The following is a 27,283-nucleotide window of genomic DNA, read 5'->3' as shown; positions in this document are numbered from 1 at the left end:
AGAGGCCTCAGCTTCCCTCCCGCAGAGAGCCGCCAGTCCCACCCTCCCTACTTCAGGCAGCAAAGGTGGAGGAAGCAGGCTCATTTATTAAGGGCTTCGCAGTGTCCGCAGCAGGGCGCATCTAGTGGGCGGGTGGGTGAAGGGGACGCCGGCCCGTCAGAGGCGTTTGAAGAAGAGTTTGGCACCACGGTCCAGTGTGCACACGCCGGGACCCGGCTGGCTGGGCAGCACCCGGCGCATGGCGTCCCGGTCCTCGGGGGTGAGCCGCAGACCACATAGCTGCAGCTCCTGCAGTTGTGCAGTAATTGTGTCCCAAAGGCCCAGGCTCAGGGGACCCTGGATGGCGCAGCCTGCGGGGCAAGAGCAAGCCTTGGGTAACTGCTCGGGCAGGATCTGCACGTGCCAGGGTTATTGAAGTGTTCTGCTTCAGGTCCCGCACAGGCTCCCAAGGCACACATTCTTTGTTTTCTCTCTACCAACGTGGCCCTCTAGAAGAAACACACTTCCTTCCCCTGGGGCCCCAAAGGCTGGACTCGAGTAGCCCCGAGGCCCCTTGCCCTGGGGAAGCACACCAGGCATAGCCAGATTGGAACTAACAGTCCAATCTCTGCTCTGGCTGTGCCTCAGCCTCTCCATCTGTGTAATGGGAATCATATGCCTGCCCCCAAGCTTTTAAGTTTGGAGTCCAAGTGGGCTCAGGAGGGCACTAGGTTTTGATTCTCAGGGCTCCCCTGCAGGCTCAGGACCTGGGTGTTGGGTGCATGGGGAGTAGCCCTCAGCACTGCAGTTTCAAACCAGCCTGGCCTTTGGGGCTAGGGAGGGTGCATGAGGAACCCAGGGGCTTCCGTGTGAATGCCCACCCCTCCACATCCCTGGAGATGTGAACCCTAGAAGTCAGAAGTCTTGGCTGGGTTGCCAATGAGAACAGTGGGTCGTCCTCCAGACAGCTCTGGGGAGGCCATGCCCTGGAGGAAAAGCTCCAGCTGAACACAGCTGGTCCAGAGCAGCCCCTGCCGAGAGGTGGGAAGCCCCTTGGTGGCACGACTACCCACCCTGAACGCCCTCTTCCCACCATGGAAGGGCTTCCACTTGTGGCATTTTTTGCCCAGTATCAGGCAGTGGACAGAGGTTAAGGTCCACTCCCTGGAGCTGCCCTGTTCCCCTACCCCTGGCTCCCCATAGGCTTATGGCTCTATCCTGGGGGTGGGGCATCACTTCCCTACCATATCCGCCTCCCTGACCCCATCCCCTGGGCACAAACAAGCAGGGCACAGAGAAAGGAGCCACAGTAGTGGGAGGAGAGAGCCCCAGGCCCTCACCTGACAGGCTGAGGAAGATGAGCCCACGGGGCCGCTCCTGGAGAGCAGACAGGAGCCCCTCCAGGCCTGTACAGCTGACCTCAGGGTTGGCAGACAGGTCCAGTGAGATGAGTGAGGGGCAGAGAGGGAGACAGCTGAGGGGACCATGGGTAGAAGTGCAGGGTTCAGCTTCCTGGAAGGGAGCTCACCCCACTGTCAGGGAAGACAGCCACAGGGACCCCAACAGGCCCACAGGTATGCCCTAGCTAGCACTCAGGCATCAGGGTCACAGTGGCTGGGACTGGCATGCCAGGCCCAGCTCGGGAGCCTGTTGATACCCAACCCCCCCCAGAGCCAGCCAGTGTTCAAGTGCTTGAAGCAAACAGGACAAGAAGGGGCACCAATAGGGGGAAGAGCCAGGGAGTGCTGCAGAGAGAACCCAGTCCGAAGGGTGTGCTAAGACCTGGGGGTGGGGCAGAACCCTGAGCAAGGTCCTGATCTCGGGGTACTTGAGAGAGGTGGCTGGGGCTCACACCACCTCTGCAGTCTCCCTGTCTGATCATGACTCCTGGCTCCCAGGTGGTGAGCACAGACCCTCCCTCAGAGTGGTGGGCAGTGGGGCAATGTCACCTGCTCAGGTCTCCCACAGCCTTGTCATCCAGGTGGTTTGCAGACAGGGTCAGGTGTGACAGCACACAGCCCTCCTAGACACAAGCAGCAGCCAGGGGCCCAGGTTACCTGGGTCTGGGCGCCCCCAGCTGTCACACTGCTCCCTCCTCAGGAAGGGGGCACAGAGAGAAGCAGCCTGATCTCAGTTTGGAGCTCAGAAAGAAGTGCCTCTCCTCCCAGGTGTGAGCAGAGGGCCCTGGGCTGGCCCGGACCTGGGCGCCTGCTTAGATATGAATGGGGAAGAAACAGCCCCGGGGGCAGGCTACCCTGCAGGCAGTGGGGTGGGGTCTCAGCTGGAAGCTGGGCTGAGAGCCCCAACCAACCTCCCCAGCCAGGACCCTGTAACCAGCCCTGGGGGCACGGCCTCTCCTGTCTCATACCTTGGTCAGGTACCTGACCATAGGTCCCATGAGCCCAGGGTCGCTCTTCCTGGCTGTCACACAGCTGAGCTCCAGGTGCAGGAGGGTACGGACGGGCAAGCTCTGCAGGGCCTGGGTCAGGGCCTGGGTGCCCAGGGCATTGTAGGACAGTGACAGCGTCTTCAAGTGCTCAGCTTCTGCAAGAGCCAGAGCTCTGTCAGTGCTGTGTGGTTACCCCCCCACGGGCTCTCAAGACCTCTGTCTGGCCCCCTTTTGCTTGAGAAAATAGGTTCAGAGAGGCTAGAGGGCCAGACTCTGGAGCGCAGCCTCTTGCCATGTCTGGGGGCTTTCTCCACCTCTCCCCCTAAGATCAGAAGGTCCAGTGGCCTGAGGTGGTCCCTGGGCCAGCATGTTTGTGTATAGGGCAAAGAGTAGAGAGTGCCCTATCTGTGGGAGCCCCATTGGACAAGCCTGTCCCTGGCTCTCGATGCACCCTGAGACTACCACTCTCTGTCGCCTGGAGTGGATTTGAGGTGGGAATGTTCAGGCAAAGGCAATGCTCAGAGTTAGTGAACACAGGAGGCTGCATGCCTGGGACACAGTGCTCCTCACGCTCCCCGCCCTCCATCTATCCACCTGCATGCTCCCAGAAGCTGAGTACTCCTGGACAAGGCCAGACTGGGTGTCCTGAGGGCCAGCTAAGCCTCCCAACACCCTCTCCTGAAGCTAGAACCCAGCTGTGGGGCCAGGGAGTAGATATGCCTGCCAGCTCACCTCGGAAGGCGCTGCCCAGGACAGCCTGGTGACTCAGGAAGACACTGGGGCCAAGGCCACAGGCCTGGAGGCGCAGCGTGTTGAGCGAGGGGCAGGCCCGGAGGATAGCAGCCAGGGCCAGGCCACAGGTGTCCCCAAGAGGGTTCATGCTCAAGTCCAGCTCCTCCAAGCTCTGTAGGAGACACGAACTGACACTGGGACCCGGAGCCACAAGGGCCCATAGGGGGCTACAAGGGCCAGCTCCCCTCCCCAAAGAGACTGCCCTATTCTGCCCTGCCAGGGGACCCAGGACCAGGAATGCCCCAGGCCCTACCTGAGAGGCAGACTGGTCTGGGAGGCCCGAGGCAAGCTGGTGCAGGCCGGCTGGGCCCAGGTGGTTGGAGGAGAGGTCGAGGAGGACCAGGCTGGGCATGGTGCCCAGGGCAGCCAGCAGCTCGGCAGCACACCCCTCCCCCAGCCGGTTCCCTGCCAGGCGCAGCTCCCGCAAGGCTGCATGGAGCATGAGGGCCCGCAGCAGGGGGGTGAGCTGGGCCTGACGCAGAGCCAGGCAGCAGGCACTGAAGGTGGGGCCTGAGCCATGGCGCTCCATGGCCTGCAGCACCTGCGGGTGTTCCGCTGTGGGGGTCAGACGTGGTGTCACCGAGACAGGCTGGACACCACCCCGTGCCCTAAGCCCTGCTGCCCACTTAGGGCACTGCTGCCCTGTTTCTGCCATGTCAGACCCGCATCCCACCAGGCTGATCCTCTACCAGCCATCCTTCCCTTACAGGTCCCCGCCCATACCAAGTTCTCACCATGTGACTTCCAGTAGTTCTGCCCCGCCTCCCTTCAGATAGAACCCGTAAGCTTGGCCCTGTCTTCACCCACCTGCCAGCTCCTGGTGCCAGCATAGGGTGCAGTACCCACCAGGCACCAGCCCTGGGGCTGGGGGGGGAGTTCCACCTAATTACAGTGAAGACCTGGGTGGGTCTGGAGGGAAGGATGTCCTGAGGGGCTTGTGGGCTCTCACCTTGCCCCAGGCTCTGGCAGGCCCTGTGGTACCGGTCGGTCAATGGGGGCAGGTCCCATGAAGTCACTTGAGCCAATACCTGGAAGGCGTGGTCAGTGAGCCCCCCATTGCACCTGACCCCCAGTCCCCACAGTCCCCTCACTCACCTCCTCATTGCTCTGTAGCACATCCAGGATAGCATCCTGCGGGGCCAGCAGGGCCCCCTCTTTCTGCAGCGTGAGCCTCGGCAGCAGCCCGCAGGTCTGATAGTAACGCTGAGTGGCCTGCTCGGCCAGCCAGGCCACAGAGTGGGCCTCAGTGCTGCAGCGTGGATAATGCCAAGCCCAGGTTCAGTGGAGATGCCCAGCTGCCCGGTGCCTCCCAAGTCCCACGTCCCCAGCCACCAGATCACAGCAGGACGCGGGAGGCAGGCTGACACCTTACCTGTGTGGGACAGGGATGAGGAAGAGATTATCCTGAACTCGGACACGAACCCGGACAGGTGGGGGCAAGGCAGGGCCCTGGCAGGTGGGGCAGGAGGAAAAGGGCCAAATCAGGAGGCAGACCCTCACCCAGCACTGCAACAGTCCCTACCACCCCACCGCCCGAGCCAGGGAGCACCCACTCTGCTGTGCACACACCCACCGAGGGCTGGCCTGCTCTGAGGCTCTCCTGGACAGGCCCAGGGACCTCCGTGGTACTGGGGCTTCCCAGGGGCTCCTCAGCTGAGCCGCCCTCTGGGCTTGCTTCGACCTCCACACGCCGACTCTCACGGTGGACTGGGAGGGCCAGACGGCTCTGCCGGGCCCGGGGCCTGGTGGGACGCTCCCTGCCACCAGAGCCAGGCCCTCCATGTCTGGTGCTGTCCCCACTGCCTAGGCGGCTGCCCCTCTGGTGGCCAACGGTGAAGTGCAAGTCATCTTCCAGCCAGTCCCCGGCCAGGCACTCCTCCTCAGGGATTAGAGCCGCCCGGGGAGCAGGGGCATCACCCGGGCCCCAAGTCTGGCTGGGCCCCAAACGGCGGCTCCAGGCACTCCCCACGCCCCGGATGGCTGCCTGATAGGCCGCCCGGCTGGCACTGGCCACGGCTGCCTCTCTGTCCCTGGCAGGGCTGGCCCTCTGGCCTGGGGCTTGCTGGGTGGATGCCAAGGGCCGAGGCCTCTTCTGGGCTGGCTGGAGGAGGTCCTGGCTATCTTCACCCTCTGAGCTGCTGCTGCTGCTGGCCAGCTCAAGCCGGCCTCTCCGAGGCACAGTGGGTGCTACCTGTCTGGTGGAGACCCTGGCATGGGCCTGTGGGGCCTCTGGGGCCTTTGGGGTATGAGAGGGAGGTTCTGGACCGGGGCTCGAGGGAGGGGAGTTCTCAGGATCAAACAAAGCACTGCTCGGGATGGCCTGGGACCCTGCAGGGAGGAAAGGAGCTGGGTGAGATGAGGGCCCAGCCACCATCCACCAGTCTGCTACTGCGTCCCTCAGGGCACCCGTCCCAGGGCCAGTGGGGGCCTGCTTGCCTCGGCCCATGGCAGCTGTCTGAAGCAGCCTTTCCATGGTGGCAGCCTTCTGCCGTGTCTCTTGGTCAAGGTCCCTGCTGTACAGCTGCACCCACTGCCGCAGTGTCTCCAGGGGGCTGTGGCCCTGCAGGAGTCACACCGGGCCCTGAGCAAGCCATCAGAGGAACTCCCTGGCTGTGTCCCCTGTTCTCACCCGCCCACCTGGCTTACCTTGGTGGTTTGCAGGGTCACGGATGCCCCACGCTCAATGAGCAGCTCAGCTACCTCGAAGTGGCCACAGGTGAGGGCGTCGTGCAGCGGGGTGATGCCTTCACAGCCCGGGCCACCTGGGTCATCCACTGCAGCCCCGTGGTCCAGCAGGAAGCAGACAATCTCTATGGCCGGTGGGGAAGGTGGACCTAGTGCCGAGTCCTTTCCTCACCCCCAGGACCCGCCCCACTGTACACAGACCTGGCTCACTCACCCAAGTGCCCGTGGTTGCAGGCCTCGTGCAGCGGTGTCCAGCCACAGTAGTCCCGGGGATTAACAGGGTGGCCCTGGGCCGGGGACAGCAAGCAGCCTGGCTGTGGGGGGCTCTGGGCTGGGAGCAGCTGGGGCAGGGAGGAGCACCCCGATGGGCGGCCAGGGTGTGGGGCCAGGGCTCACCTGCCTCACCAGGTCCTCGACACGGCGCAGCTGGCCCTCGATGCAGGCCCGGTGCAACTGGGTCTCACCCATATCATTCCTCCGGCTCCACTGTGGGCACAGCCACCCGTGAGGACAGGCTGCAGGGGCACGTGAGGGGGACTGGACCGGCCAGAGTGCAGGGGTGGGGACAGCCAGGGGCTCTTCACCTTGCTCGCTTTCCGAGGGCGCAGGCAGCCCCGCAGCTCCTCATCCTCCAGGCCCTCATTCTCTGGAAGAACCAAGCACACCGAGCCCTGTGAACACCAGAAGTCCCTGGCTGGCTCTCCAACCAGGGAGAGTTGAGCTGTGGCCAGAGGCCTCTGGGGCGCACTTCTGCCTGGGGGAGCCCCAACTGAAGGTGGTGGCCCTACTCTGTAGTTCTCCCGGAAGGAGACAGCTCCTCTTCCTCCAACCCGCTTCCTCTGCCCCAGGGGATGTTTGTGACCTTCCTGACACCCACCCTGTCCACAGTCTCCCCCTCCCAGACCTCTGCATACCCTTCTTCCAGTGTTGCTCATAGGGCCAAGGCACCCCAGTGTTAAGACTACTCATCCTTTCAGTCTGTGCCCCTACCCTGGTTAGACCCTCTGCCCCAGCTGTGCTGCGTCCCTCCCTGGGAGCTCAAATGCCCCCTTCACCTGCATGTCCACACGTCGCAGGCCCCCACCGCTTCCCATGACGTCATGCCCACCCACTCCTTAGGGTACTGGTTCCCTCTGGCCGTGCTGTCTGAGCCTTTCTGAATGTTCTTTACCATGGTTCCACTCACTGTCTTTTCATGGTTTTTTAACTTTTTATTGTGATTTGCGTGGAAGTTTGCAGAGCACATTGGTTTTCCATTCAACAGTTCCTACTGTGTTTTGACTTAGGACATTGGCGGAGATCCCTACAACGTAGCAGCTCTTCCTACTTCTTCCCCGTGCGTCCTGTTTCCGTTCCTCCTCCCTTTCTTTCCTGCCCTACGCTTCTCCCTTTATCCCCGGGTGGATGCTGCCCTTCACCTCCCTCCCAGGCCTGTCTGTTGTTTGGCTGACAGCTAAGCCATGGGGGTGAGTTCAGTTCTCCTACCCTGTCTATTGAGTGGCATACCTGGACCTCACATCCACTGTCCTCTGTCCCCTGTAGGGTGCCCACCATCTGCACCCCAGCAACTAGCCTGATTCCTTCTTCTAAGTCTCAAATCCCTGGCCTCCTGGACCCCTCACCTGGGCCCAGGGCCCCTCTAAGATGGAAACCCCCAGCCACCCATTGCTCCAGCCAGAGGCCAGCTCTCAACCACCTCTATCTTGCCTCCTCCACTCGGCAACCAGGTATCCATAACCCCAACCCCATCCCAGCCTCTCACTCACAACCCACCCCACACAGCTGACCTTGGCAGCCCTGGAGAAGTGGCTGCACTATAGTTCTTGGGGTTTTCTGGAACACACACACTGCTCAGGTCTTCCACGACACATCCCTGGCTGAGCCAAGTTGGTCTTAATGTCTGTCTGTCTCTAGCACAGCACTGTCCTTGGCCTCTGACCCGACCGCCCCCTCCTCTGCCTGCCTCTTCCTCCAGTGCTCCTGGGCCTGGCCTGGGTCCTGCTGCCTCTGCCCACCTCCACAGAGGCTGATGACTCTCTGCGTGAGCTGTTTACCAGGGGGCCTCCCACCACAGCCCCGCGGTGGCACGCACCCTCGCTGCTCTCCGAGAGCTCCACCTCACTGGACTCCAGAGCCTCACTGTCCTCCTCTTCCTCTTCCACTTCCTCCTCTTCCTCCCCCTCCTCGGCTGCACTCAGCTCCTGAAGTCTGGCCTCCGAGTCAGGGGCCTCCTGAGGCTGCAGCCTCAGTTGAACCTTATGCAGGTGCTGCAGGATGCGCCTCTGAAGGACAGGGGCAGAGGGGCCAGGGCCAGCTCAGAGCAGGTCCTGGATGCCAGCCAACCCAGGGTGCAGAACACCGGGAGGGGCAACAGGTTTGGCGAATACTGCAGTATGGGTGGGAGGGCTCTCACACCTGTAGCTGGGGCCTCTGGGCCTGCTGTGCACAGCTGAGAGCCTTCTGGAAGCATGGAGCCAGCAACTCGTAGACATCCCCAGCCTCCTCTCGCGACAGCGCGATGTTGAACCAGGTCTTTGCCTCCTGGAGCAGACGGAGGAGGGATGAGCCTGGTGGCCACACCAGACCAGCCCCCGCTCGCCCCAGCTCCTCCACTGCCACCCGACACAGCAAGGTCTGCCCTGGCACTGAGCCTCGCCCAAAGCCATGGGCGAGGGAGATGCTTATCAGTGCCCTCCACACGGTGCAGTCGAGAGACCCCAAGCCGCGTGAGCAGACAACGGTGCACTTCACCTCCAGGGGGTTCCCGCTGTGAAGCCTCAGCTCCTCCTCATAGTGGTGCACTGCTCGGCGTGGCTCCTTCATGTCACCCCAGGTGGTGGCCAGGGACACGTGGATGACGGCCAGCTCGGACCCTGGCCGGCCAAGCAGCTCCGCAAAACGCAGCTGAGGAGCCAGTGCCAGTGAGCCCGCGCCTCCACTCCCAGCCTGCTGCCCCCCGGGACGCCCCACCCAGCCGAGGCCTCGCCACCCCCACACCTCCAGGTGTACCCCAGACCAGCTGGGCTGCACACCTGCTTCTGATAGGCCTCAGCTGCCTTGGGAAAGTCGCCCGCCTTGGAGAACAGGTCCCCCAGCTGTTCACAGATACCCATGGCGCTTTCAGGGTCTGAGCCTTTGGTTTCTTCCAGCTGCTGCTGCAGCCGAAGCACCTTTAGCACTGCAAGAAGAGCCTCACGCAAACGGGGCCCTGCTCCCAGCGCTGCCCCTCCCGGCTGGGTGCCTGCAGGCAGGCCATCAATGCCTCCAGGCCTCCATTCACCCATTGGTAAAACATGGCAGTGAAAGCTTACCACACAGAAAAACTAGTAAACTGAGCATCTGAGACCACACCTGCCTTTGGGAGACCTGGCTACTATCGCCCACTGCAGAGCCATGGGCACTGCATGGAGGGACGTCACCCCTACTTGTCACTGAAGCTGCTGTTATAAACTGTGCCCATCTCAGAGTAGCCTGGGTGGTGCAATGGTTAAAGCACTCATCTATGAACCAAAAGACCCCACCTGCTGCTCCATGGGAGCCCTCCCCAGCTTCCCACCCCTTCCCACGGGGTTCCTGTGCCGCAGGTCCCCCTTCCAGTCTCACCATACTTGAGGCTCCTGCAAATCACCGCCCTTTGCAAAGGCTTCTGGGAACCTAGCCTGTAGGCCTTCTTCAGGGCACGTTTGGCAGCCAAGAAATCCCCCAGGTCTTGGAGGATCTGGGGGCCAAGGAAAGAAGGTGAGGCTTGCATTCTGCCCAGAGGCCCCCCCCCCGCCAAGGCTCCGGGGGTGGCGGCACACCTGTGAGATCACTACGCAGCACTCACTCTCCATGAACCCCCTCTTCAGCGCACGGGCGCACTCCCGGGCGCCCTCCAGGCAGCGCATGGCCTTGGAGTGCTGCCCTGCTTGCCAGTGGATGGTGCCTAGGTTATAGCGGGCACGGAACAGGTCCTCAAGGAGATGGTTCTGCCTGCGGGCGGAGGAATCAGCACTCAGGGCCCCTGGCATAGGGGACACCTGAGGCCCCTCAGGTGGTCATTGACGTGCAGTGAGTGCTCAATAAATTATAGGTACTGCCACCACGCTGGAGTCCAGCCCCGCCGAGCCTCAGTCAAGGGCTTCTCCGCCTCCCCAGGCCAAATCCAGCCTGCTCCTCCTGGCAGTCAGTGCAGACAGAGAGGTGAGGCCCAGCCAGACTGCCCTTGTGGGTGGTCCCGGGAACTGCCTGGTGCTTTCCCTGAGTCAGGGAACAGGCCAGTGGTGGCCTTACTCAGACAGGAAAATGCTCTTCTTGAAGTAGTCGCTGCACAGGGCCGGCTGCTGCAAACTGTCAAAGGTGAGGCCCAGGTTTAGGTAAAGCCGAGTCCTCATCTCAATCAACTCTCGGTGGGTCACAGCCCCTGCAAGATGCACCCCAGACACTCAGCCACCTTATCCCCACTCGGGGTCTCCAGCCTGGCCCTGTGACCTCTCCAGGGCTGTCTACCCTCCTCTCCCCCCTGTGTGGGTGTCATGGGCCCTGCCGCAGACACACTGTGGGTGGAGGGTGAGGGCAGAGGGTCACGGTGACTGATGGGAGGTTGAGGCCCAGCCAGTACACTCCCCCACAGGAGACGCTGCTGGTGCAGGGAGAGCCCAGGCAGTTGAAACCAGCCATGTAAGATGGCTGGTGACTGGGCCACAGCCTCCTCTGCCTGCAGTTAGGGGGCAGCGGTGGCGAAGGGCCAGGCCCCTGAAGGCACCCACCCTCCAGCTTCTCATCCACAATGGCCAAGCTCTTCTGAAAGGCAGCCTGCGCCTGCAGCAGGGCATCCCGTGACTGGCTGTGGTCATAGATGTCCAGGTAGGTACGGCCCATGGTGGCCCAGGCCCTCTGTAGCTCGACGTGGTTAGACAGAGAGCAGGCCAGCTCCAGGTAGCAATGCTGGTGCTGGAGCGGGAAGGGGAACCACTGCTGTGGCCTGACCCCAGTTAAGCAAGCCTGATCTTCCCCAGGGGAAGGAGCCTCGTTTCCCCCAAATCCCCAAGGCCCCTACAGAGCAGGCAAAGACCAGGCCCCACCCCTCCCATCTCCTCTGTGCCAAGAGCTGTCTGTGGTGACAGCTCCCCTTGACACTCTAACCAGCTAGTAGCATCACAGGGCAGAAGGGGCCATTTGCGCCGGAAGCACCAGGAGCGGGTGCCACAGCCCAGCACCCAGTAGCCAGGGCAGCCCTGTGCGGACACTGGGTCCTGGACCTCCGGCCATCTGGCCCACAATCGCAGCCCAGGAAAGTTTTCAGGTCAGAACCTGCTCCTGCGGGGCCCCAGGAGATGCTGTGGTGCCCATCAGTCCTGGGGCCCCCTGGAGGTGAGACTGCACATCTCTCCTCTCCCGCTACTGGAAACCACGCCTCCCTTCCCAGAAAGGGACCCGGAGGGCTGTAGGCCAGACAACGCAGGCTGCGGGGTGGCTGGCTGCTCCTGCCGCGCCCCACGCCCCCAACCTTCAGGGCAGCCGAGTAGTCCTCCATCTCGGCCAGCCGCTCCCCGATCTTGCGGTGGGCCACGGCGCAGCCCAGGCGGTCGCCGGCGCTCTCCAGGAGCTGCAGCTCTTGCTGGTGCTCCTCCAGGGCCTCCGCGTAGCGGCCTGAACGGCAGGGCACAGAGAGCCTCAGACTCACCCCGGCCCGCAGCCGGGGGTGCGACGCCGGGGCGGGGACGCCGCCCTCCTTGGACGGGGCCCGGCGGGCGGCACTCACCGCGGCTGGCCAGCAGCTCCCCCAGCTGGTGGCAGGAGGCGGCCTCCTCCCGCAGCTGCCCGCTCCGCTGGGCCCTGGCCTTGGCCTTTCTCAGCTCTGCGGAGGAGAGGAGTGGAAGCGCGCGCAGGACAAGCCCGCCCCATCCGAGAGCCAGGTCCCAGTCCCACTCCCCTGAGCTCGGGGCACCTGGGGGACTCACGGCGAAGCTCGCGCTCCAAGCTCATGCTGCCGCCGGGTTGCCCGGGCCGGGGCCTCCGATGCGATCCGGAATTCCCGCGCTTCCGCGGCCCCGCCCCCAGCTCCGTGCGCAGGCCCGGCCCGGCCCCTCAGCTCCCGGGGCCCCGCCCCCAGCCTCGCGCACCGGCGCGGCGCACCCCTCAGCGTTGGCGCCAGCGGCGAGGGCGGAGTGGTTAGGCCGTGGAGCATTCTGGTACGTGTAGTCGTGCTTACCCCGAAGCATTCTGGGAGTTATAGTCCGGCTGGCTCAGACTGGGATACAGCATCAATGGGGCGAGCCCTGGAGGCCGGACGTTTACCTGGGCTGAAAGAGTCGCGCCCGGAGGCTGAGTTCTCTGCCCCGGCCTGTGGTCGCCTAAGCCCGAGGAGTTCCTCCTAGCAGACGGCGGAGAGGCGGGCTGGGAATGCGAAGCTCCAGCAGACTCAGGGGTTCTTCGGCCGTCGCGCGGTCGCCGCTGCCCATCCCTCGCCCCCGGCTGGCCATCCCTGTTCCCCGGCTGCCCGTCGGCCCCTCCGGCCAGCTCCCCGCCATGGGGGGAAATGACCCCTGTGAGACAGAGGCGTGCAGAGCAGCCGTCCTTTCCCGCAGCCCGCCCCCGCCCCCTTGAGGTGAGGTCTCCTGGCTGTAGCCCCAGAGCTGCCAGCCGGCCTGGAGGCTCTCAGCCGTTCAGACTAGGAGTCCACCGTCCCCTTTCCTTATAAATACTCCGTAAGGGCACCCTTACTGCCAATTAAAGTTCAGAAAGTATTTAAAAACCCTGCTGCAGGGAACATCAAGCTCAGTTGGCAAAACATACTACACAAAACGTTGTTCCATCTCCTACTTTGGTGAGTAGCAACTGGGATCTTAAAAGCTTGCAAGCGGCCATCTAGATGCAATGACTGGTCTCTCCTCCTCTATAGCAAAAAATGAAGAAAGCCAAAGATGCATGGAAACAATTAGTCCAAGTGACTGGTACACCATGCGATCCGCAGCCTATATGACTATGAGACCAGAAGAACCAGATGGTGCCCGGCTACCACTGTCAAGCACCCAGAGGGGGATCTATGTAGGAGATCCTGGATAGGAAGGGAGAACAATGTGGAACAAAACTCAAAATCATTTGGGAAAAAAAAAAGGAGGAGGAGGACCAGGTTTGTTTGTCTGATAGAGCCTGGTGGAACCCCTGAGACTATGGCCCCTAGCTGCCCTTCAGGTCTGGAATTCAACCCACACCTGTGGCTTTCAGCCAAACAAAAGACAGGCATATGAGCTGAACATTTACATTAGGTAGATACATTCCTTGGAGAGATCAATCATGGGAGAACAGAAGGGCTGTGTATGCACAGGGAGACAGCTCAGGGGGCAGAAGTGCATGGAGGGGAGGACACAGGGAAAAGGTAACTAGGGAGTAGGTCGGAGGAGAGCTGTTGCATTGTGGGAAATTGTAGTCAATGTCATGAGATAAAGTGTATGTGAGCTGCTGTATGGAGAGTGAATTTGCTCTGTAAACTTTCACCCAAATCTCTCTCTCTCTCTCACACACACACACACACACACACACACAACTTAAGAAAGGAACATTTGATTTCTAGCCAGAAGGCTGGTGGTTCAAACCCACCAGCACTCCCCAGAAGGAAGACTGGGCAATCTACTTCCGTAGACACCACCTCGGAAACCCAAGGAGGGGTTGCTATGAGTCGAATCGACTTGACAGCAGTGAGTTTGGCTTTTTTAATGCTTCGATGTCAGATAACCCAAGCCACTGCCAGAGTAGCTTCCAGCTCATAGGGCCTAAAGGACAGAAGAGAACTGCCTCCATGGGTTTCCAAGGCTGCAAATCTTTTCAGGAGCTGACTGCCTCATGTTTCTCCCATTATGGCAACTAAATGCCTTAACCAGAGCACCACCAGAGCTCCTGGCTCTGATACAAGGGGACATGAAAGATAGTCTGACAAGATGTACTTGAATGTTTGGATCCTTGAGCATGAATGTTGAAGCCCCCCTTCTACAGAACCCAGAATGCAGGCTGGCTCTGGACAGGCACCGTGGAGTCCTATCTGGTCTGTAGAGTCCCACACTGCTGTGTATGGGGGGGTGAATTAAAAAATGAGCAGTGAGGTACCATTGCCTCACTGTGCATGCCAGTTGTGTTCCTGAAAACTTAAGTGGATGTGTGCTCAAACTGCAGAAATGCTTTGTTTAGTGGTGAACAGGAGTTAGGGCCCAGGTGCAGAGGCTCACCGGGGTGACGCCTGCCAGGACGTCTCGCATCTGGTGGACTTCGGGCAGCTCAGGCCCAAACCTCCAAATACCCGTGCTGTCCTCCAGTGCTGTCAAGACCAAATGCTCTCAGGGGAGCCCTGGTCCACTCTCATTCCTGGCTACTTTTAGAGTTCAGAGTTAAACCCTGGGCTGCCTAGTTTCACAGCAGGTGTCCCAAAGCCCTGCTGAGATTGAGGGTGCATCCTACTGAGGCCCAAAGCAGCAGAAACAAACACGTTTATAATACAGGTCCAATGGGGTAAAATTCTAGGCCCCTGGATGGACAGCAAAGGCCAATGGCAGTCCAGCCGGGGCTCCTAGAACTAGGGAGGGCTGCCCACAGCCAGAACCCAGGCTGGAAGGCAGCAGAGCATAGCCTTCAGGTGTGGCATGAGGGCCGCTGCTGGAGGTGGGTGCTTGATCCAGCCCAAGTATGGGGGACAGGACAAAAAGACCTACACCATCCTCTCGACAGCCCAAAGCTCAGCTTTGACACCAAGGCAGCCACTTGGCGCGAGAGGAGGGGTCACAAGGTCACAGAAGCAAAGGGTGAGTTGGTGAGGGGCCTTGAGGACAGGGCAGGTCAGACAAAGGGGTGCAGGGGAGCCCCTGACTGCTCCATGCCTGCGTTTCCCCACCAACCAGACAGGATCTGTGAATGAGGCAGTGCTGCCAGGGGCCGGGCAGCAGTGGCCACGAGCTTCTGGGCAGCGTGGGCCAGAGCCCTTGGGCTGAGGGGGCCCATCTCTGGGGGCCAGCTTCTCTGAAGGAAACACAGACAGGCCGTGGTTTAGAATACTTTTTTAAACTAGTTACATACACAAAACATCCAGCGAACTCAGACTACAACAGGGACACACGAGTCATGGCCAATGGGTTAAAAATGCCTCTCGCGGAAAAAAAAAAAAAAAAAAAATGCCTCTCGCTCTATGTAAAAACTTTTTATTATCTTTGTGAATTTCCCACTTCGGGCAAAGGGAGGGGTGTAGTGCTCACAGGGGAGGGGCTGCCCTCTCCTTGTCCCCACTGAGGCATCTCAGAGACAAGAGAGCAGTGAAGGACCAGGTCAGGATGCCAAGATGGTGCAGGTCACGGGATGGTATGGGCATGACACTGGCCAGTAAACCTGTTACCCACAACAGCTTTGCTGCTAGGAGTGCTGGGTGCCTGCCTCCTGGTGGTGGCAACGGGCATACTACAGTCTTCCAGGGTGCCCAGTTGACCAGGCTATAAGGCTCAGCTTCGCATGAACTACTGGGGGGGGAGGGATGACGACAGCACAGTGCTCCTGCAGACACATACCCACATTCTCCCAGGGTCTCACCTTGAACTCAGGCATTGTCCCATCAGTCTGCAAGCCTGGCTGCCAAAAGTAGGGGACTGTGCATACCCCACACAAGACCTTTCCTGTCCATTTGTTCCACCCCACCCCAACTATACACAGGGCCACCTGCCCTGAAGACTGCTCAGCCAGTCTTGGTTTCCTCCTCCTCCAGGCAGGCCTCCATCTTCAGCCCCCACAACATCATACATTCACCGGCACACTGACCTGCTGCCTCCAGGATCCCAGGGAGCATGCCCCTCTGAGGCCACTGTCCCGGCCTGATGTAGCCAGGTAGTGGACACATTCACTACTCCCCCTCTCCAGAAGACTCCTCACACACACACAAGCTGGTCCCTCTACCTGAACCCCTCTCTTATAGGCACCCACACACATGCAGACAGGAGCAACCTCCCAACACAGTCACCGTAGGATCCAGAAACAGAGACACTGAGATGTGGCAGTAAAGCCTCCAGCACACACATGACCTCAAGGGCCAGCATGCAACACACACAACCCTGACAGACACTGTCTACCCTGAGCGCTGCCCTCTGCCTCGGGCAGGGCTGGGAGCAGGGGGCAGCCCAAGTCAGGACTCACACAGGGAGCCCGAGTCAGGCTCACCACCCAGACCTTCCTCTGCAGCTGCTACAGCCTGCAAACCTACAGGTCTTCTCTACCCTGGGGACCCAGGCCATGTGCCCCTTGCTGCATGGTTGGGAAGGGAACCCAAGCAGGCTCTTCAGCTTGAAGCAACTGCTAGCCCATGTGGACACCTGCCCAGCCACGCTCAGGATGTGGGGCTCAGCGACCCACCCCACAGCCTCTCCCCCTCCGCCAGCAGCCCCCTTGGCTGTCTGGGCCCAGGTGTCCTTTCAGACCTTCCTCTGGAGAGGCCAGCCAGACCAGCAGCACTGCACTCATGGGCAGGGGGCTGCCCCACTCCCAGTCTGGTGCCCCAGGTCACCTTCTCTGCAGGCATCACCCATTTGGGTGTGGGGGCAGAGGAACCCCAGTTCTTTGGTATCAAAGCAACACAAAACTAGGGCCTGGCAGCCCCCTCTAGCCCTGGAGGGCTTTATGGTTCCCAGGCCATTGGTCAGCCCCTCCAGCACAGGTTGCTGTGCTGCTCCCCCACGTAACCCGCCCAAGGGAATCTGCTGCTCCCATCACACAGGCTGGGAAGGGCCAGCCCCCTTCAGGGAAAGATGGTGGCCTTAGACCTAGCCAGGCCTGCTCTGCAACTTGCAGCCCCCAGAGCTCACTGCACAGCTCAGGGATGGTGGTGCTCAGGGATGGAAATGGGAATAGATTCTCTTGCCAAATCGCCTAACTTACAGAAGAGCCTAGAAAGAGTTTCATTTTTTTCTGGGAGGAGACAGAATTTCACCCTGCATTCCGAAAACGTCTGCTGAGGCCTGCTGGCCTTCCTACCCCCTCGCGGGGTAGCCCTGGTCAATCCCCTGCAGAGCGGTAGACTGCCCAGCCCCCCCACTGTTCGTGCCCTGGGATGGGGGATAGGGGTGGTGGTGTGGTATCTCGAGTCTATCCAGGGGTATAACGGGGTGCAGGTGATAGACCGGGGGGGGGAGCAGGCTGGCTCCTGTTGGTGTCCTAGGTGCCGTCGGGCTCCCAGGCCACGCCAGAGCTAGGCTCCCACGCTGTCCACTCGCGGCCACGCCTTCCCCGCCAACAAAACAGAAAGTAGGAAGCAAGGGAGCCTTTTTAATTGGAACCAAATACGCCGTCTGAAGTCAGCAAGGACCCCGAGCCAGCCCGGAGCGGAGCACGGAGCCATGGGAGGCCAAGCCTCTGCCAGGAGTGCAGGCGGGGCCCATCACCCTCTCCCGCCACCACAGGAGAGACGGAGTGGGCGGTCAGGGCGGGCGGCCACATGTCCCACACGCATGCAGACTTTCCCTACGTGTTCTGGTTCGTGTTTTCCTCCATTAGCTGAAATGACCTGTGACGGGGTGAGACGTGCTGAGCACGTGCGGCGGCCCGGGGTGGCGGTCGGCTTAGCGTGGCTACTTCTGGATCTGGAACAGGAAGAGCCGCAGGTTGATGTTCTTGGCAGCCAGCAACTTGTTGCACTCCACCGAGTCGGTGATGGGCAGCGGCACATAGTCGGTCTCGTTACTCTCATTGGTGAACACGAAGTGGTAGATGACAGGGTTGATCTTCACGTCATCGTACGGGCCCTTGAGCAGCAGGAAGGAGCACTCCAAGGGCGCGTTGACCTTGCTCTTGATAATGAGCTGGAAGGAGAGTGTGCGTTTACACGACAGGTTGGGGTTGCGCTCCGAGTCATTCACTCGTGCCTTCAGGACCCACGTCTGGTTCAGCACCGTGAACCGGGGCGTCTCATAGTACAGGCGCGTGATGAAGTCGTCCGTGCGGTATGGCCGGAACTGGACCTCTGTGGAGACAGACAGGCAGGGGCAGCAGTCAGAGCAGGCAGGACAGGCGGGAGGAGCACTTACCGGAGAGCATTGCAGTGCCCCACTGGCCAAATGGTAGGCAAGCAGGGAAACGAGGCATACACATGCCTGGGGGAGGTCATGTGAACTGGCTTGGAGCTGGAGGCTGCCAGGTGAGTGCCCAGGACCGGGGGAAGCCCGAGCACACCACCTCATCACCCTGGCCCAGGCCCAGTCCAGGTAGGAGAGAGGCATCTGCCCAGGGGGTGGGGCAAGCAGACACACAGACAGGGTGCAGTTCTGAGAACAAGTGCATTTTATTGGTTCCAATACACAGCAGCCAGCAAAGCTGGTGGGCGGGCGCCCAGCACCCACCCTGCCTGCACTGCGAGCTGCACCCAGGCCGGCCTCTTGCTAGGGGATGGGGCTCCGCCCGCTGTCTTGGAGGATCGGTGAGGCAACGGCAGCCCCTGCCTTCTGCACAGTCCTCTTGGCTCTGCCTGAAGCCTATGGCCGGCAAGTCCACGGTGGAGGGGCCAGCATCCAGACAGCCAACTGTTCCTGCACAGACAGGGCCTTGAGCCCCGCTGCCATGACACGCCAAGCCACCCGGATCCCACGAGGCCTGGACTGCCTAGACCACGGCGCCCAGTTGGGGCCGCAGCCTCCACTGCCGTCTAAGGCCATGTGGGCCCTGGGCCACCCAAGCCTGCACAGCCCACACCTAATGGGCTTGCCCCGGCAATGAGGTGTGACTGGCTTCCCATGACTGCCTGGACTTCGAGCTGGCCACTGGCATGGTGGGCAGCGGAGGTCGGTGTCCCTGCGCAGGCTGGCATCAGCAGGTGCTCCGAGCTCCTCTCTGGCAGGCTCAGCCTGTGGCCTGGCCCCCGTCACGTCCAAGGTGGGCAGCCCGTGAGCTGGCCCGGCTGTGGTGTCCACGAGTTCTGCAGTTGGGGTTAGCACTCTCAGTTTGTTCTGAAGCCTGGTCAGCTTTGTGCTGGCCTCGCGGTGCCTGCCCAGCAGGACCTGGCCCAATAAACATCTTCTCGCCCTGTGCCTAGGCCTCCCGCAGACACGCCTGTCTTCTGGTCAGCACCGCCTGTCCCGAGTCCGAGGATGCCCCCTGGTGCCCCCGCCACGGCGCAGCCCCGTGCCCTCGCAGGGGCTCCCCCTACCACCCGTGAGTGGTGCCCACCTGCACGGCATGCAGCAGGCGGCGTGGTACCTCACCTGTATAGCCAATCTTCTCGAAGCTGAGCAGGCTGAAGATGCTGTTGTAGAGCTGCATCTCCTTACGGCGGCCCTGGTCCATCTCGTCCAGGATCTCCATCAGCTCATTGCCTGTCTTGGTTGGGTGGGCGCACGCAGCCTCGTGTGCCGTCAGCTCATGGAAGGGGCCGTGCCACGGGCAACCGATACGCTTGTACTTGCACTGGGTGACCCTGCAGAAAGTGGCATGGTAGGGTCACGGCCTGTGCCCCCTCCCACTCACGTGGAACAGCCCTGAAGGACAAGCTCATCATGTGCACGTGCGTGCCACAGAGACAAGGAGTACGCGTGCCGTCTAGGCCTCGGCTGCAGGGTTGGCCCCCTGCCCTATGTGGCTGCACTGCAGGCTCAGGTCTGAACAGCAGTACAACCTCGTGTGCCCGAACTGAGGCTGGGCTGGTGGCTACAGGAACAGAGACCTAGCAGCGGGCAGTGTGTCCTGCCGGCCCCCGCCCTGCAGAGCCCCGAGGCGGCAGCCTGCTACCTGTCCTGGCACTCCTCCTTCTGGTGCCTCTCCAGCAGCGAGCGGGGAAACTGGCGCAGGCAGAAGCCGCACTCGGAGGGCAGCTCGCTGACAGCCTTCTCCACGGCCAGGTTCCGGCAGCAGAGGCTCTTACTGATCTCGCAGCGGCAGTTGGGGCACGTGGCCTGTTCCTCCTTCAGCCGGGCATCTGCTAGTAGGTGGATAAAACAGCCAGCGCACATCAAGTGACCATTAGTACACTGCGAAGAAGGAGAGGGAGACGACGCTCACAGACCTGGTGGGCCAGGCACGCGCCCACCGCCGCAGCTCCAGCTAGGCCGCCGTCCTCTGGGGACTCCGGGCAGGCGGGTCACTGGCGGCAGAGGTGCCTGTGTCTCTTCCCAGGGCCCTCCAAGGACAGCCGACTCAGATCCCCTGGAGATGTGGTGCGTCAAGGACACGGCCCTCATGGCTGGCCGAGGTAGAGGCTCTTCACCGAGACAGGCCCCACAGGAGGTGGTTAGCTTGCCCACACTGGGGCTCTGGGCTTGACCCATGCCCAGGCTCCTGCAGCCCTCAACTGCGGAACCTACAGGAGCACCCAGCTGGCAGCTCTTGGGGGTGCACACGGCATACCACTGCCAAGCAGGTGGATGGATGCTGCTCTCCACCCCGATGGACCTAGTCTGCTCCTCAGCCTTTAGAAAAGCCAAGTGCACTGAGGGCAGGCACCCGCACTGGTTAGTAAGGCCAGCCACCTGCAGGGCCAGCAAGAGGCCAGGTCTGCCAGGGCAGTGTGTGTGGCTTTGGGGGCAGGATCTGGGGCTACAGGCCCGGTGCTACAGGGCTGGCGCTGGGCTGATGTAAGTGGGGTAGTGAGCCCGTCCCCCTCAGGGCCTAAGGCATGACCCTTTCTGGGCAGGCAAGGCTAAGGATGGACTGTGCCCACAGTGAGCTGCCCCACCCAGGGCCCTGTCCATGAATGGCAGGCCGCTGCTATCCTCGGTCCCTTTCTTGTTTGACACCCCCAGAGTACCCCCTTAGTGCCTGTCTAGGGACATACACAGACTGTGACTCAGGCCTTGAGAGGAGTCCCACAGGGGAACCAAAGTGTCCAGACAGCTCCCTGCTCATGCAAGGCCTATGACAGGTGCACAGACTGGACCAGGGCAAAACAGCACCTCAGGGGCCAGGCTGGGGCCTGGGCCACACCCAGGGGGCTGCCCAGGAGTAGGGGCAGGCCAGGCTGCCATTTGGACAGGCTGCTCCAGTGCTGGCTGGGCCTTGCCAGCCAGGGCAAACCTCCAGAAAGCCACCAGGCCAGGGGAGCCCTTGGGAGCAGCGGGAGGGGGATGTGACCACAGTCTGACTGGGGAGCACGCCCACATGTGCTGAGGCCCCGCAGTGCTCACTACCCTTCCAGCATCTGCTCAGGGCCGTGGGCCCCAAGAACAATGTGCAGATGGCATGGTCCTTCCCAGGCCTGAGTCCTAGGCACCCAGCAGGACCCAGTCACACCAACTCCACTGACTTCTCCACATCCAAACCTCAACTTCTGACCTCAAGGTCAGAATCAAGATGCACCCATTGGAAAAGGAATGGGCCTTGTAGTGGCTGGGAGGACAAGGCTGTCTGAGTATGGGAGTGAGGGGTCAGCCTGCCAGAGGAAGAGCAGGGAGGCACAGCTGGCTGGCCCATCCATCCTGGGGTCAGCAGAGAACCACAGGTGTGGAGGGCACAGTGGGTGGGCGGATGGCACAACAGCCTGCCGCAGAGGTCACAGACCAGAGCCCAGACCACCCAACCCCTGTCCCCACTGCAGCACTGCCCAGGGCTTCACAAGGCAATCAGACCGAGGGCTGGCTTGAGATCAGGGCCAGGGGCCTGCATCCACCATCCACCCATGTGGCAAAGGTCCCCGGGAAGCCAAAGCCCTGCCCTCCCGAGTGGCCTGTGCGTCTAGGGCTACCCCACACAGTGCGGAACCCACTGGCCACCGAGCCCCACACTGGCTGTGGCCTCTGTGGCTGCCCACAGTGGGCTGGCAAGAGGGAGGCAAGGCTGGACTGCTCAGTGCCAAGGCCCCAGCCAAGGCCTGTCACCACTTCTCAAAGGCAGGAGCTTGAGCAGTGGGAAAGAGAAAGCTCAGATGTCTGCCCCCTTAGAGCAAGGCCAAGACCCGCAGCACCATGCTTGGTGAGGTTTCCAACAGCCATCACGTCACCTCAAGACCCATGCCTTCCCAGGACCTGGGATTCCGTGAAGGTCTTCTTAATGAGGGGCTGCACAACTGCTCCAGGGTCCCCACCTGGCCCATGGTCCCAAGCAGGGCTGGGGTCCATGTGCCCCACATGCACAGGCCCACCTGGCCACTGATGCTAGAGAGGCCTCGGGAGAGAGCCCAGACCCAGCTGAGGCTCCAGCACTAAGCCCTGCTGCCCATCCTGGGGCCCACGGCTTCTGTGCAGAAGAGAAATGATGCTAGTGGGCCTCTGCCCAGACCCTGCACTCCCAGTCGGCATCGCGCTCACCCACAGCACACCCACCACAGTGCTCCTCTCTTGGAGCCTCCGGATTCCAACACAAGGTCAGTTAATTCAGCTGCTGGCCACTGGGCTGTGCTCTGGGCCGGCCGCAACACCGACAGGTGAGACGCTGGTTCTGAGTGGCTTGGCCCTGCCCTCCTCCGGGCCCTGCTGGACTTCCGAAGGGAGTCCATGAGCTCTGGCAGGGGTGGGCTCACTGCCCCCTCAGCACCGGCAGCTTGGCTCTGTCGGTTGCGTGAGCTGGCGTGGAGTTCAGGAACATCGCCGGCCCGGCCAAGGATGAGCCACCTCCAGGACACCAGGCTGGTAAATACCAGGGTGCGTCCTGCCCAGTGACATCCAGTCCAGCAGGTTTGTCCATGGAAGGTGGCCGCCACATTCCAAAGCCTCCTCCCTGCCACTGGGCCCCATGGCCTCTAAGCAAAACCCCGACTGTGTATGCAGCCCAGCCATAAGGCAGCCACGGCCTCAGCTGCCGTGTGACACCAAGACTGAGCTAGCCCCCCATTTTCTTTCTTTCTTTTTTTTTTTTTTTGCCACCACCCAGCCAGAAGCTAGGCCTGTAGACTCCACAATGGGGCACCAGGCCCCCAGTGGACTGCGTGACTGGCAGCAGGCCTGAGAACCTGTAGGCCACGTGACTGGGCCAGCTGGCACCTCTCACCATGCGGCCCAGCCAGGGCCCCATGCTGCCTCCAGGTACCCCTCAGCCTAAAAAACCAGGAGAGAAGGGCCAGCCCTGCAAGCAGCACCACTGGCCAGCCAGCCCAGCCATCAGCAGTGTACCTCAGGCTGGCTGACTCCCCTCTGGGCCTCAGCTTCCTCCTTGGTAGGCCGTGACAGTGGGCCTCAGTGTACTGGTGAGGAGACGCAGGGCAGTGAAGAGACACCACTTCTGTCCTGCAGCCCCTCCTCCCACCTTGGGACTCCAGGCACAGCACTGTGATCTCAGTGGAAGTCCACGCCTTACCAAGGGGCTCCCCACCCAGGAGGCACTGGTCCACAGGGGTGCAGCATCATGACCCTGAAGGGCAGCAACCCCACTGAGCAGAGTAGGGACAGTGAGGAGAGGCCAGTGCACAGGGCACTGGCCCATCCTCCCTATGCTGGGGACCTCTGTCAGCTCCTGCTGGCTGAGGGGGCACTGATGGACCACTTGGACCAGGCTTGGAGAATGGGCCTCCCCATTTCCTGGGGACCAGGCAGCCCTGTGGTCAGCAGGCCTAAGATACCTTTCGTGTATAGGGGTACCCTGGGCACCCTACTCCACTCCTTCCCACAAGAAAGCAGCATGGTCCCCTGAATGTTCTGGGGCAGAGATGCTGGGGCCCACCAGGGCGGCCCACTGCCCTTCCAGGGGTTCAGACCTGCAGGCCTCAGCGGCAGCTGCGCTCCAAACACAGCTAGGGGATGCCCTGTGACACAAGCGCCAGAACACCTCTCCCTCCTCCTGCACCAAGTAGGCAGCCCCCTCCTCATCTTCAAATAGAAACGGGTGGAGGGCTGGTCCTGGAAGCTGTCACTTCCTTATCTTGTGCTATTAACACCACCCAGAAAGCAGGGCCCTCAATGCAGCCCTCCCTGCCCCGTCCCTGCTCTACTGGGAGCCAAAGAAACTGAAAAGGACAAACACCATTTGCACCTGGCCAGGGCTCCGGAAACTCCCTCCTCTCCTGTGCCCAGCACACGTAAGTAGACACATGGGGCAGCTCTTTCCTGCCACCTTCCTCCCCTCCAAGGACACATCTGCTATGGCTCTGTGCTGCACCCCCAAGAGCTGCTGCCAAGCCCCTGGGCCTGGTCTCCCCCACTGCAGGAACTGAGGGCCCACCTGGGCAGCCTGACCAGGGTGCCTTCTGTCTGTAGTCACTGCAGCCCCAATCCTGGAGGGCCTGGTGGCCAGAATGCACCCACACATACACCGGGAGCCTCACACAGACTGAGACTGTCCCGTAGGTAACGAGTCCCAGGGCCAGGTCCTGCTCTGAGTGTAGGTGGGGGACACAATAGGATAGGACCAGCCCTGCAGGAAGATGGAGGGAGTGGCCCTGTTCAGCCAGGCAGAGAGGCATGCCTACAGTGGCAGGTGGGGTTCACAGTGGGCTACTTCGTCTGTCTAGGAAGAGAGCAGAGATGGGCACAGACAGGGCTCTCAGAGGGTGAGGGCATGAGGAGCAGGGTCCCTCATGGAGGTGGGTGGGAGACGTGAGGTCTCTTCTTGCAGATAGGCCCCAGGGCTCAGGGCTCAGGGCTTGTACAGGGCATGAAGGGTCAGGGCGAGCTTTGTGCTGTGGACAAGGCTGGCAGGGGGAGCTAAGGAGGAGTCAGGGACTAGGCACCAGGAACTCCCCACAGTAGAGGCAGCGGGGTCACTCAGCCCCCGGCTACACTCAGGGCCAGTAATGCAGTATTGCCCCGCAGCCTGGGTGGCCAGGGGCTCCTGGCACTGTCCTTGCTGCCCCCTCAGGACCCCAGGAGGTGACTGCACACCTTGTCAGGCCAGTCACCACAGGCACACCCATGACTTTCAAGAAGGCGTCAAAGCTGACACTCCTGTTGTACACCTAATGTGATACTGGCCACAGCAAGGAAAGAGCTGCCCACGCAGGCCTTGGTGTGACACCTGTGGGAGGTCCCCAACCTGCCCACCCACAAAGAAAGGGTTCATACCACACGGGATGGCCCTGGAGGCGGGGGGGGGGGAGCTGGAGGGCACAGCTCGGGTTACTACACCTGGCTTAGCACACAGGCTAAGCGTGGCCACCTGCTCTCTCCTTACCCCAGAGCCGGGCACACCACCCAACCCCAGCCCCTAGCCATCTGAGCTGGCACCCAGGACATAGTGTGCCTGGTGTGCACCACCTGCCTAAGACCTGCTCACCAGACAGCTGCCCATCAACAAGGCTCAGCAAAGCCAGCTCAAGATGAGAGACCGCGGCTGCAAGGGGAACAGCGAGGGGAAACCGACACGTTCTGAGGCAGCTTGAATGGCTCATATCATCTGAGATGGGAACCCCCCCCCCCCCAGGGAGCAGACCCAGCTATGATGCAGGCAAGATGCCTACGGCCTCTAGGCCCATGTCAACCTGCCCCTCAACATTCCTGTCAGTAAAAAAGGGCTGGCAAGAGAGGCACCACCCACAGCAGGGCCAGAATCTCGGCGGCCACTACAAGCTGCCGCTCCATCCCCAGCACCGCACTACTGTGCATCCTCGCCCCCCACTCCATACCCACGTCTGCCTGCAGCCAGCAAGGCCAGGGCCTCCAGGGAACCCTGGAGAGGAAAGGGCTGTCCTGCTGACCACACATTCTAGGCCTCAAGACCTCTAGGGACATAAGGAAAACACCCCTGCAACTGAGGCCCAGAGGTCACCTGCAGAGTGGATGGTGCGGTGGGCGGGCGTCAACACCCATGGCCCTTACCTCAGCCGGCTTCCAGGGAACAGAGTAGAGCCTTCAAGGCCCTGGGTCGGAACAGCTCCAAGGCCTTACTCCCGCCACAGCCAGTCTGGGAGGGAGTTCAGCTCCTGTACTGTGCAAGTCTGGCCGGTTTGAACCAGCTCAGGGGCTGGCCAGAGGCAGAGCTATGGCTGGGCTGGGCATGCCACAGCTGGGGGGCAGAGCGCACCACGAGCCAGCACCTTGTGGTCATCCACAAGTTGAGGAGACTCCTGAATTCCCCTGGGACCCCCCCATCCTGGGCTCAGCTCCCTGGGCTCTCTCACTCAAGGCCCTGGGCGAACTACCCCGTCCTGGATAAGGAGCTAGAGCCGTGCAAGTCCTGAGGGGCCTGGTGGCGCCTGGTGCTCTGGGAGCCGGCAGCTGTCGGAAGTGCTCCCCTGGCTGGCCCTGGGCCAGGAGGCCATAGGATTCTGGAGCCAGGGCCCTGGCCAGGAGGGTGGGTCCTCTCCCCAGACAGCTCAGCCCACATTCCCTCTAATGCCTTTCCTCTCCCATTGTCCTGGCACACTGGGGCCTCCCAAGCAAGCTCACAGCAAGGAACTGATGGACTGGCAGCGCCAGAGTGGGGGAAATGGCAGCCCTGCCCAGCCCCCTACCAGAGGGCTGGCTACACAAGTGGGCCCTCGGCCAGGCCCCAACTGGAACAAGCAGGGGGCAAGCCCACTGCTCATTCTTAGCTCCCATAGGTGCAGAGACAGCCTAGGGAAACCAGCCTCATTCCTCATGCCTCTGGGGGCTCTGGGGGTGGCTCAGATGTGGGGGCTGAGCAGTAGGGACAAAGGAGGCCACCTGAGAACTCAGCTCAACCAAAAGTGTGCTCTGCTGCTCCTTGGGAGGTGCACCCGCTGGGGGCTGTCCCCCCTCCAAGAACCTGAGCAGCACCAACTCCCTGGAGCTCCTGGGAGGGGTAAGGTGGGAAGGGCGGGAGCTTAGTATGGGGGACAGCAGGTCCAGAGAGCCCGGGGGGCTGCTGACGAAGGCACTCCAACTTCATGCAGATGCACTCATCCAGCCAGGGGCACAGGGAAGGGCGGGGGAGGGAAAAACCATGCTCTCCCTCCCCAACGCTGTCCCAGGAGGAAATGACCCAGACCGCCAAGAGTATTCCACTAGGAGACAGAGGAAAAGGTTACAGGAGGGCCAAAGAGATGTGTGGGGGTGTGGCTGCCAAAAGAATACACAAGGAGCCCACAGTGAGGAGCCCAGCAGACCTGGGACGGGGGACGGGCATCTGGCCCGGGTCAGCCTGAGGTGGCGGGATGGGGATGCTGGGAGGGAGACAAAGGCATGTGCAGAGAGCCCGGAGACAAAACTCCTATCGCGAGACGCGGGGATCAGAGCACGGAAAAGGGGCTTCGGAGCCGGAAATGACAAGAGTCCGGAGAAGCAGCAGTCGCTTCCCAACCGGCGCTGGAGTGCCGCTCGGGAGAACGCGGACAGAAGGCCAGGAGAGGGCTCCCTACCGGTGGGCCCGGGGCCTCCGGCCGACGCGGTGCCCGGGCGGCCGCGGCGGGGGCTCAAGCCCCGGGCCGGGTCGGGGTCGGGCCGGCGGCCCTACCTGGTACACGGAGGCCTTGGGCAGGTCCAGGCAGACGGTGCAGCAGAGCACCGAGTAGAGCCGCTCCTCCAGCTTCCCGCTGCCGGCCGCCGCCGCCGCCGCCTCGGCCGCCTCGGCCGCTCGCAACCGCTTCTTGGGCGGAGCGTCGGGGTCGCCGGCCGCCTCCTGCAG

At 61.8% G+C, this 27,283-nt stretch overlaps 2 protein-coding genes across 2 annotated transcripts in view; both read right to left on the bottom strand.

Annotated features, from left to right (window-relative positions):
• Window positions 1–156: 156 nt before the first annotated feature.
• Window positions 157–11,812, bottom strand: TONSL (tonsoku like, DNA repair protein). The gene is made up of 26 exons (XM_007956064.1): window positions 11,788–11,812; window positions 11,589–11,684; window positions 11,334–11,476; window positions 10,594–10,777; window positions 10,118–10,247; window positions 9,646–9,817; window positions 9,449–9,563; window positions 8,878–9,023; window positions 8,597–8,749; window positions 8,261–8,386; window positions 7,938–8,127; window positions 6,430–6,491; window positions 6,242–6,331; window positions 6,060–6,132; window positions 5,807–5,970; window positions 5,579–5,720; window positions 4,734–5,488; window positions 4,533–4,609; window positions 4,256–4,409; window positions 4,110–4,188; window positions 3,414–3,715; window positions 3,101–3,272; window positions 2,348–2,523; window positions 1,929–2,002; window positions 1,320–1,453; window positions 157–350 (listed from the first exon to the last, which is right to left on the bottom strand). The coding sequence occupies exons 1-26, from the start codon at window positions 11,810–11,812 to the stop codon at window positions 157–159; spliced, it is 4,128 nt and encodes a 1,375-aa protein (XP_007954255.1).
• A 5,606-nt stretch (window positions 11,813–17,418) lies between these two features.
• The window catches only part of CYHR1 (cysteine and histidine rich 1), a 12,247-nt gene continuing 2,382 nt past the window's right edge, over window positions 17,419–27,283 (bottom strand). Inside the window, exons 3-5 of the mRNA XM_007956063.1 lie at window positions 19,568–19,806; window positions 19,045–19,256; window positions 17,419–17,810 (exon numbers count right to left, since the gene is read on the bottom strand). Coding sequence (XP_007954254.1) covers window positions 17,419–17,810; window positions 19,045–19,256; window positions 19,568–19,806 — 843 coding nt within the window. The remainder of the gene's footprint in view (window positions 17,811–19,044; window positions 19,257–19,567; window positions 19,807–27,283) is intronic.

The sequence above is a fragment of the Orycteropus afer genome, unplaced genomic scaffold (genome assembly GCF_000298275.1).
Source record: "Orycteropus afer afer isolate SDZICR_OR568_19922 unplaced genomic scaffold, OryAfe1.0 scaffold00574, whole genome shotgun sequence".
Taxonomy (NCBI): Eukaryota; Metazoa; Chordata; class Mammalia; order Tubulidentata; family Orycteropodidae; genus Orycteropus; species Orycteropus afer.
Note: the sequence above shows the minus strand (reverse complement) of the source record. Positions and strands in the feature narration are given on the sequence as shown.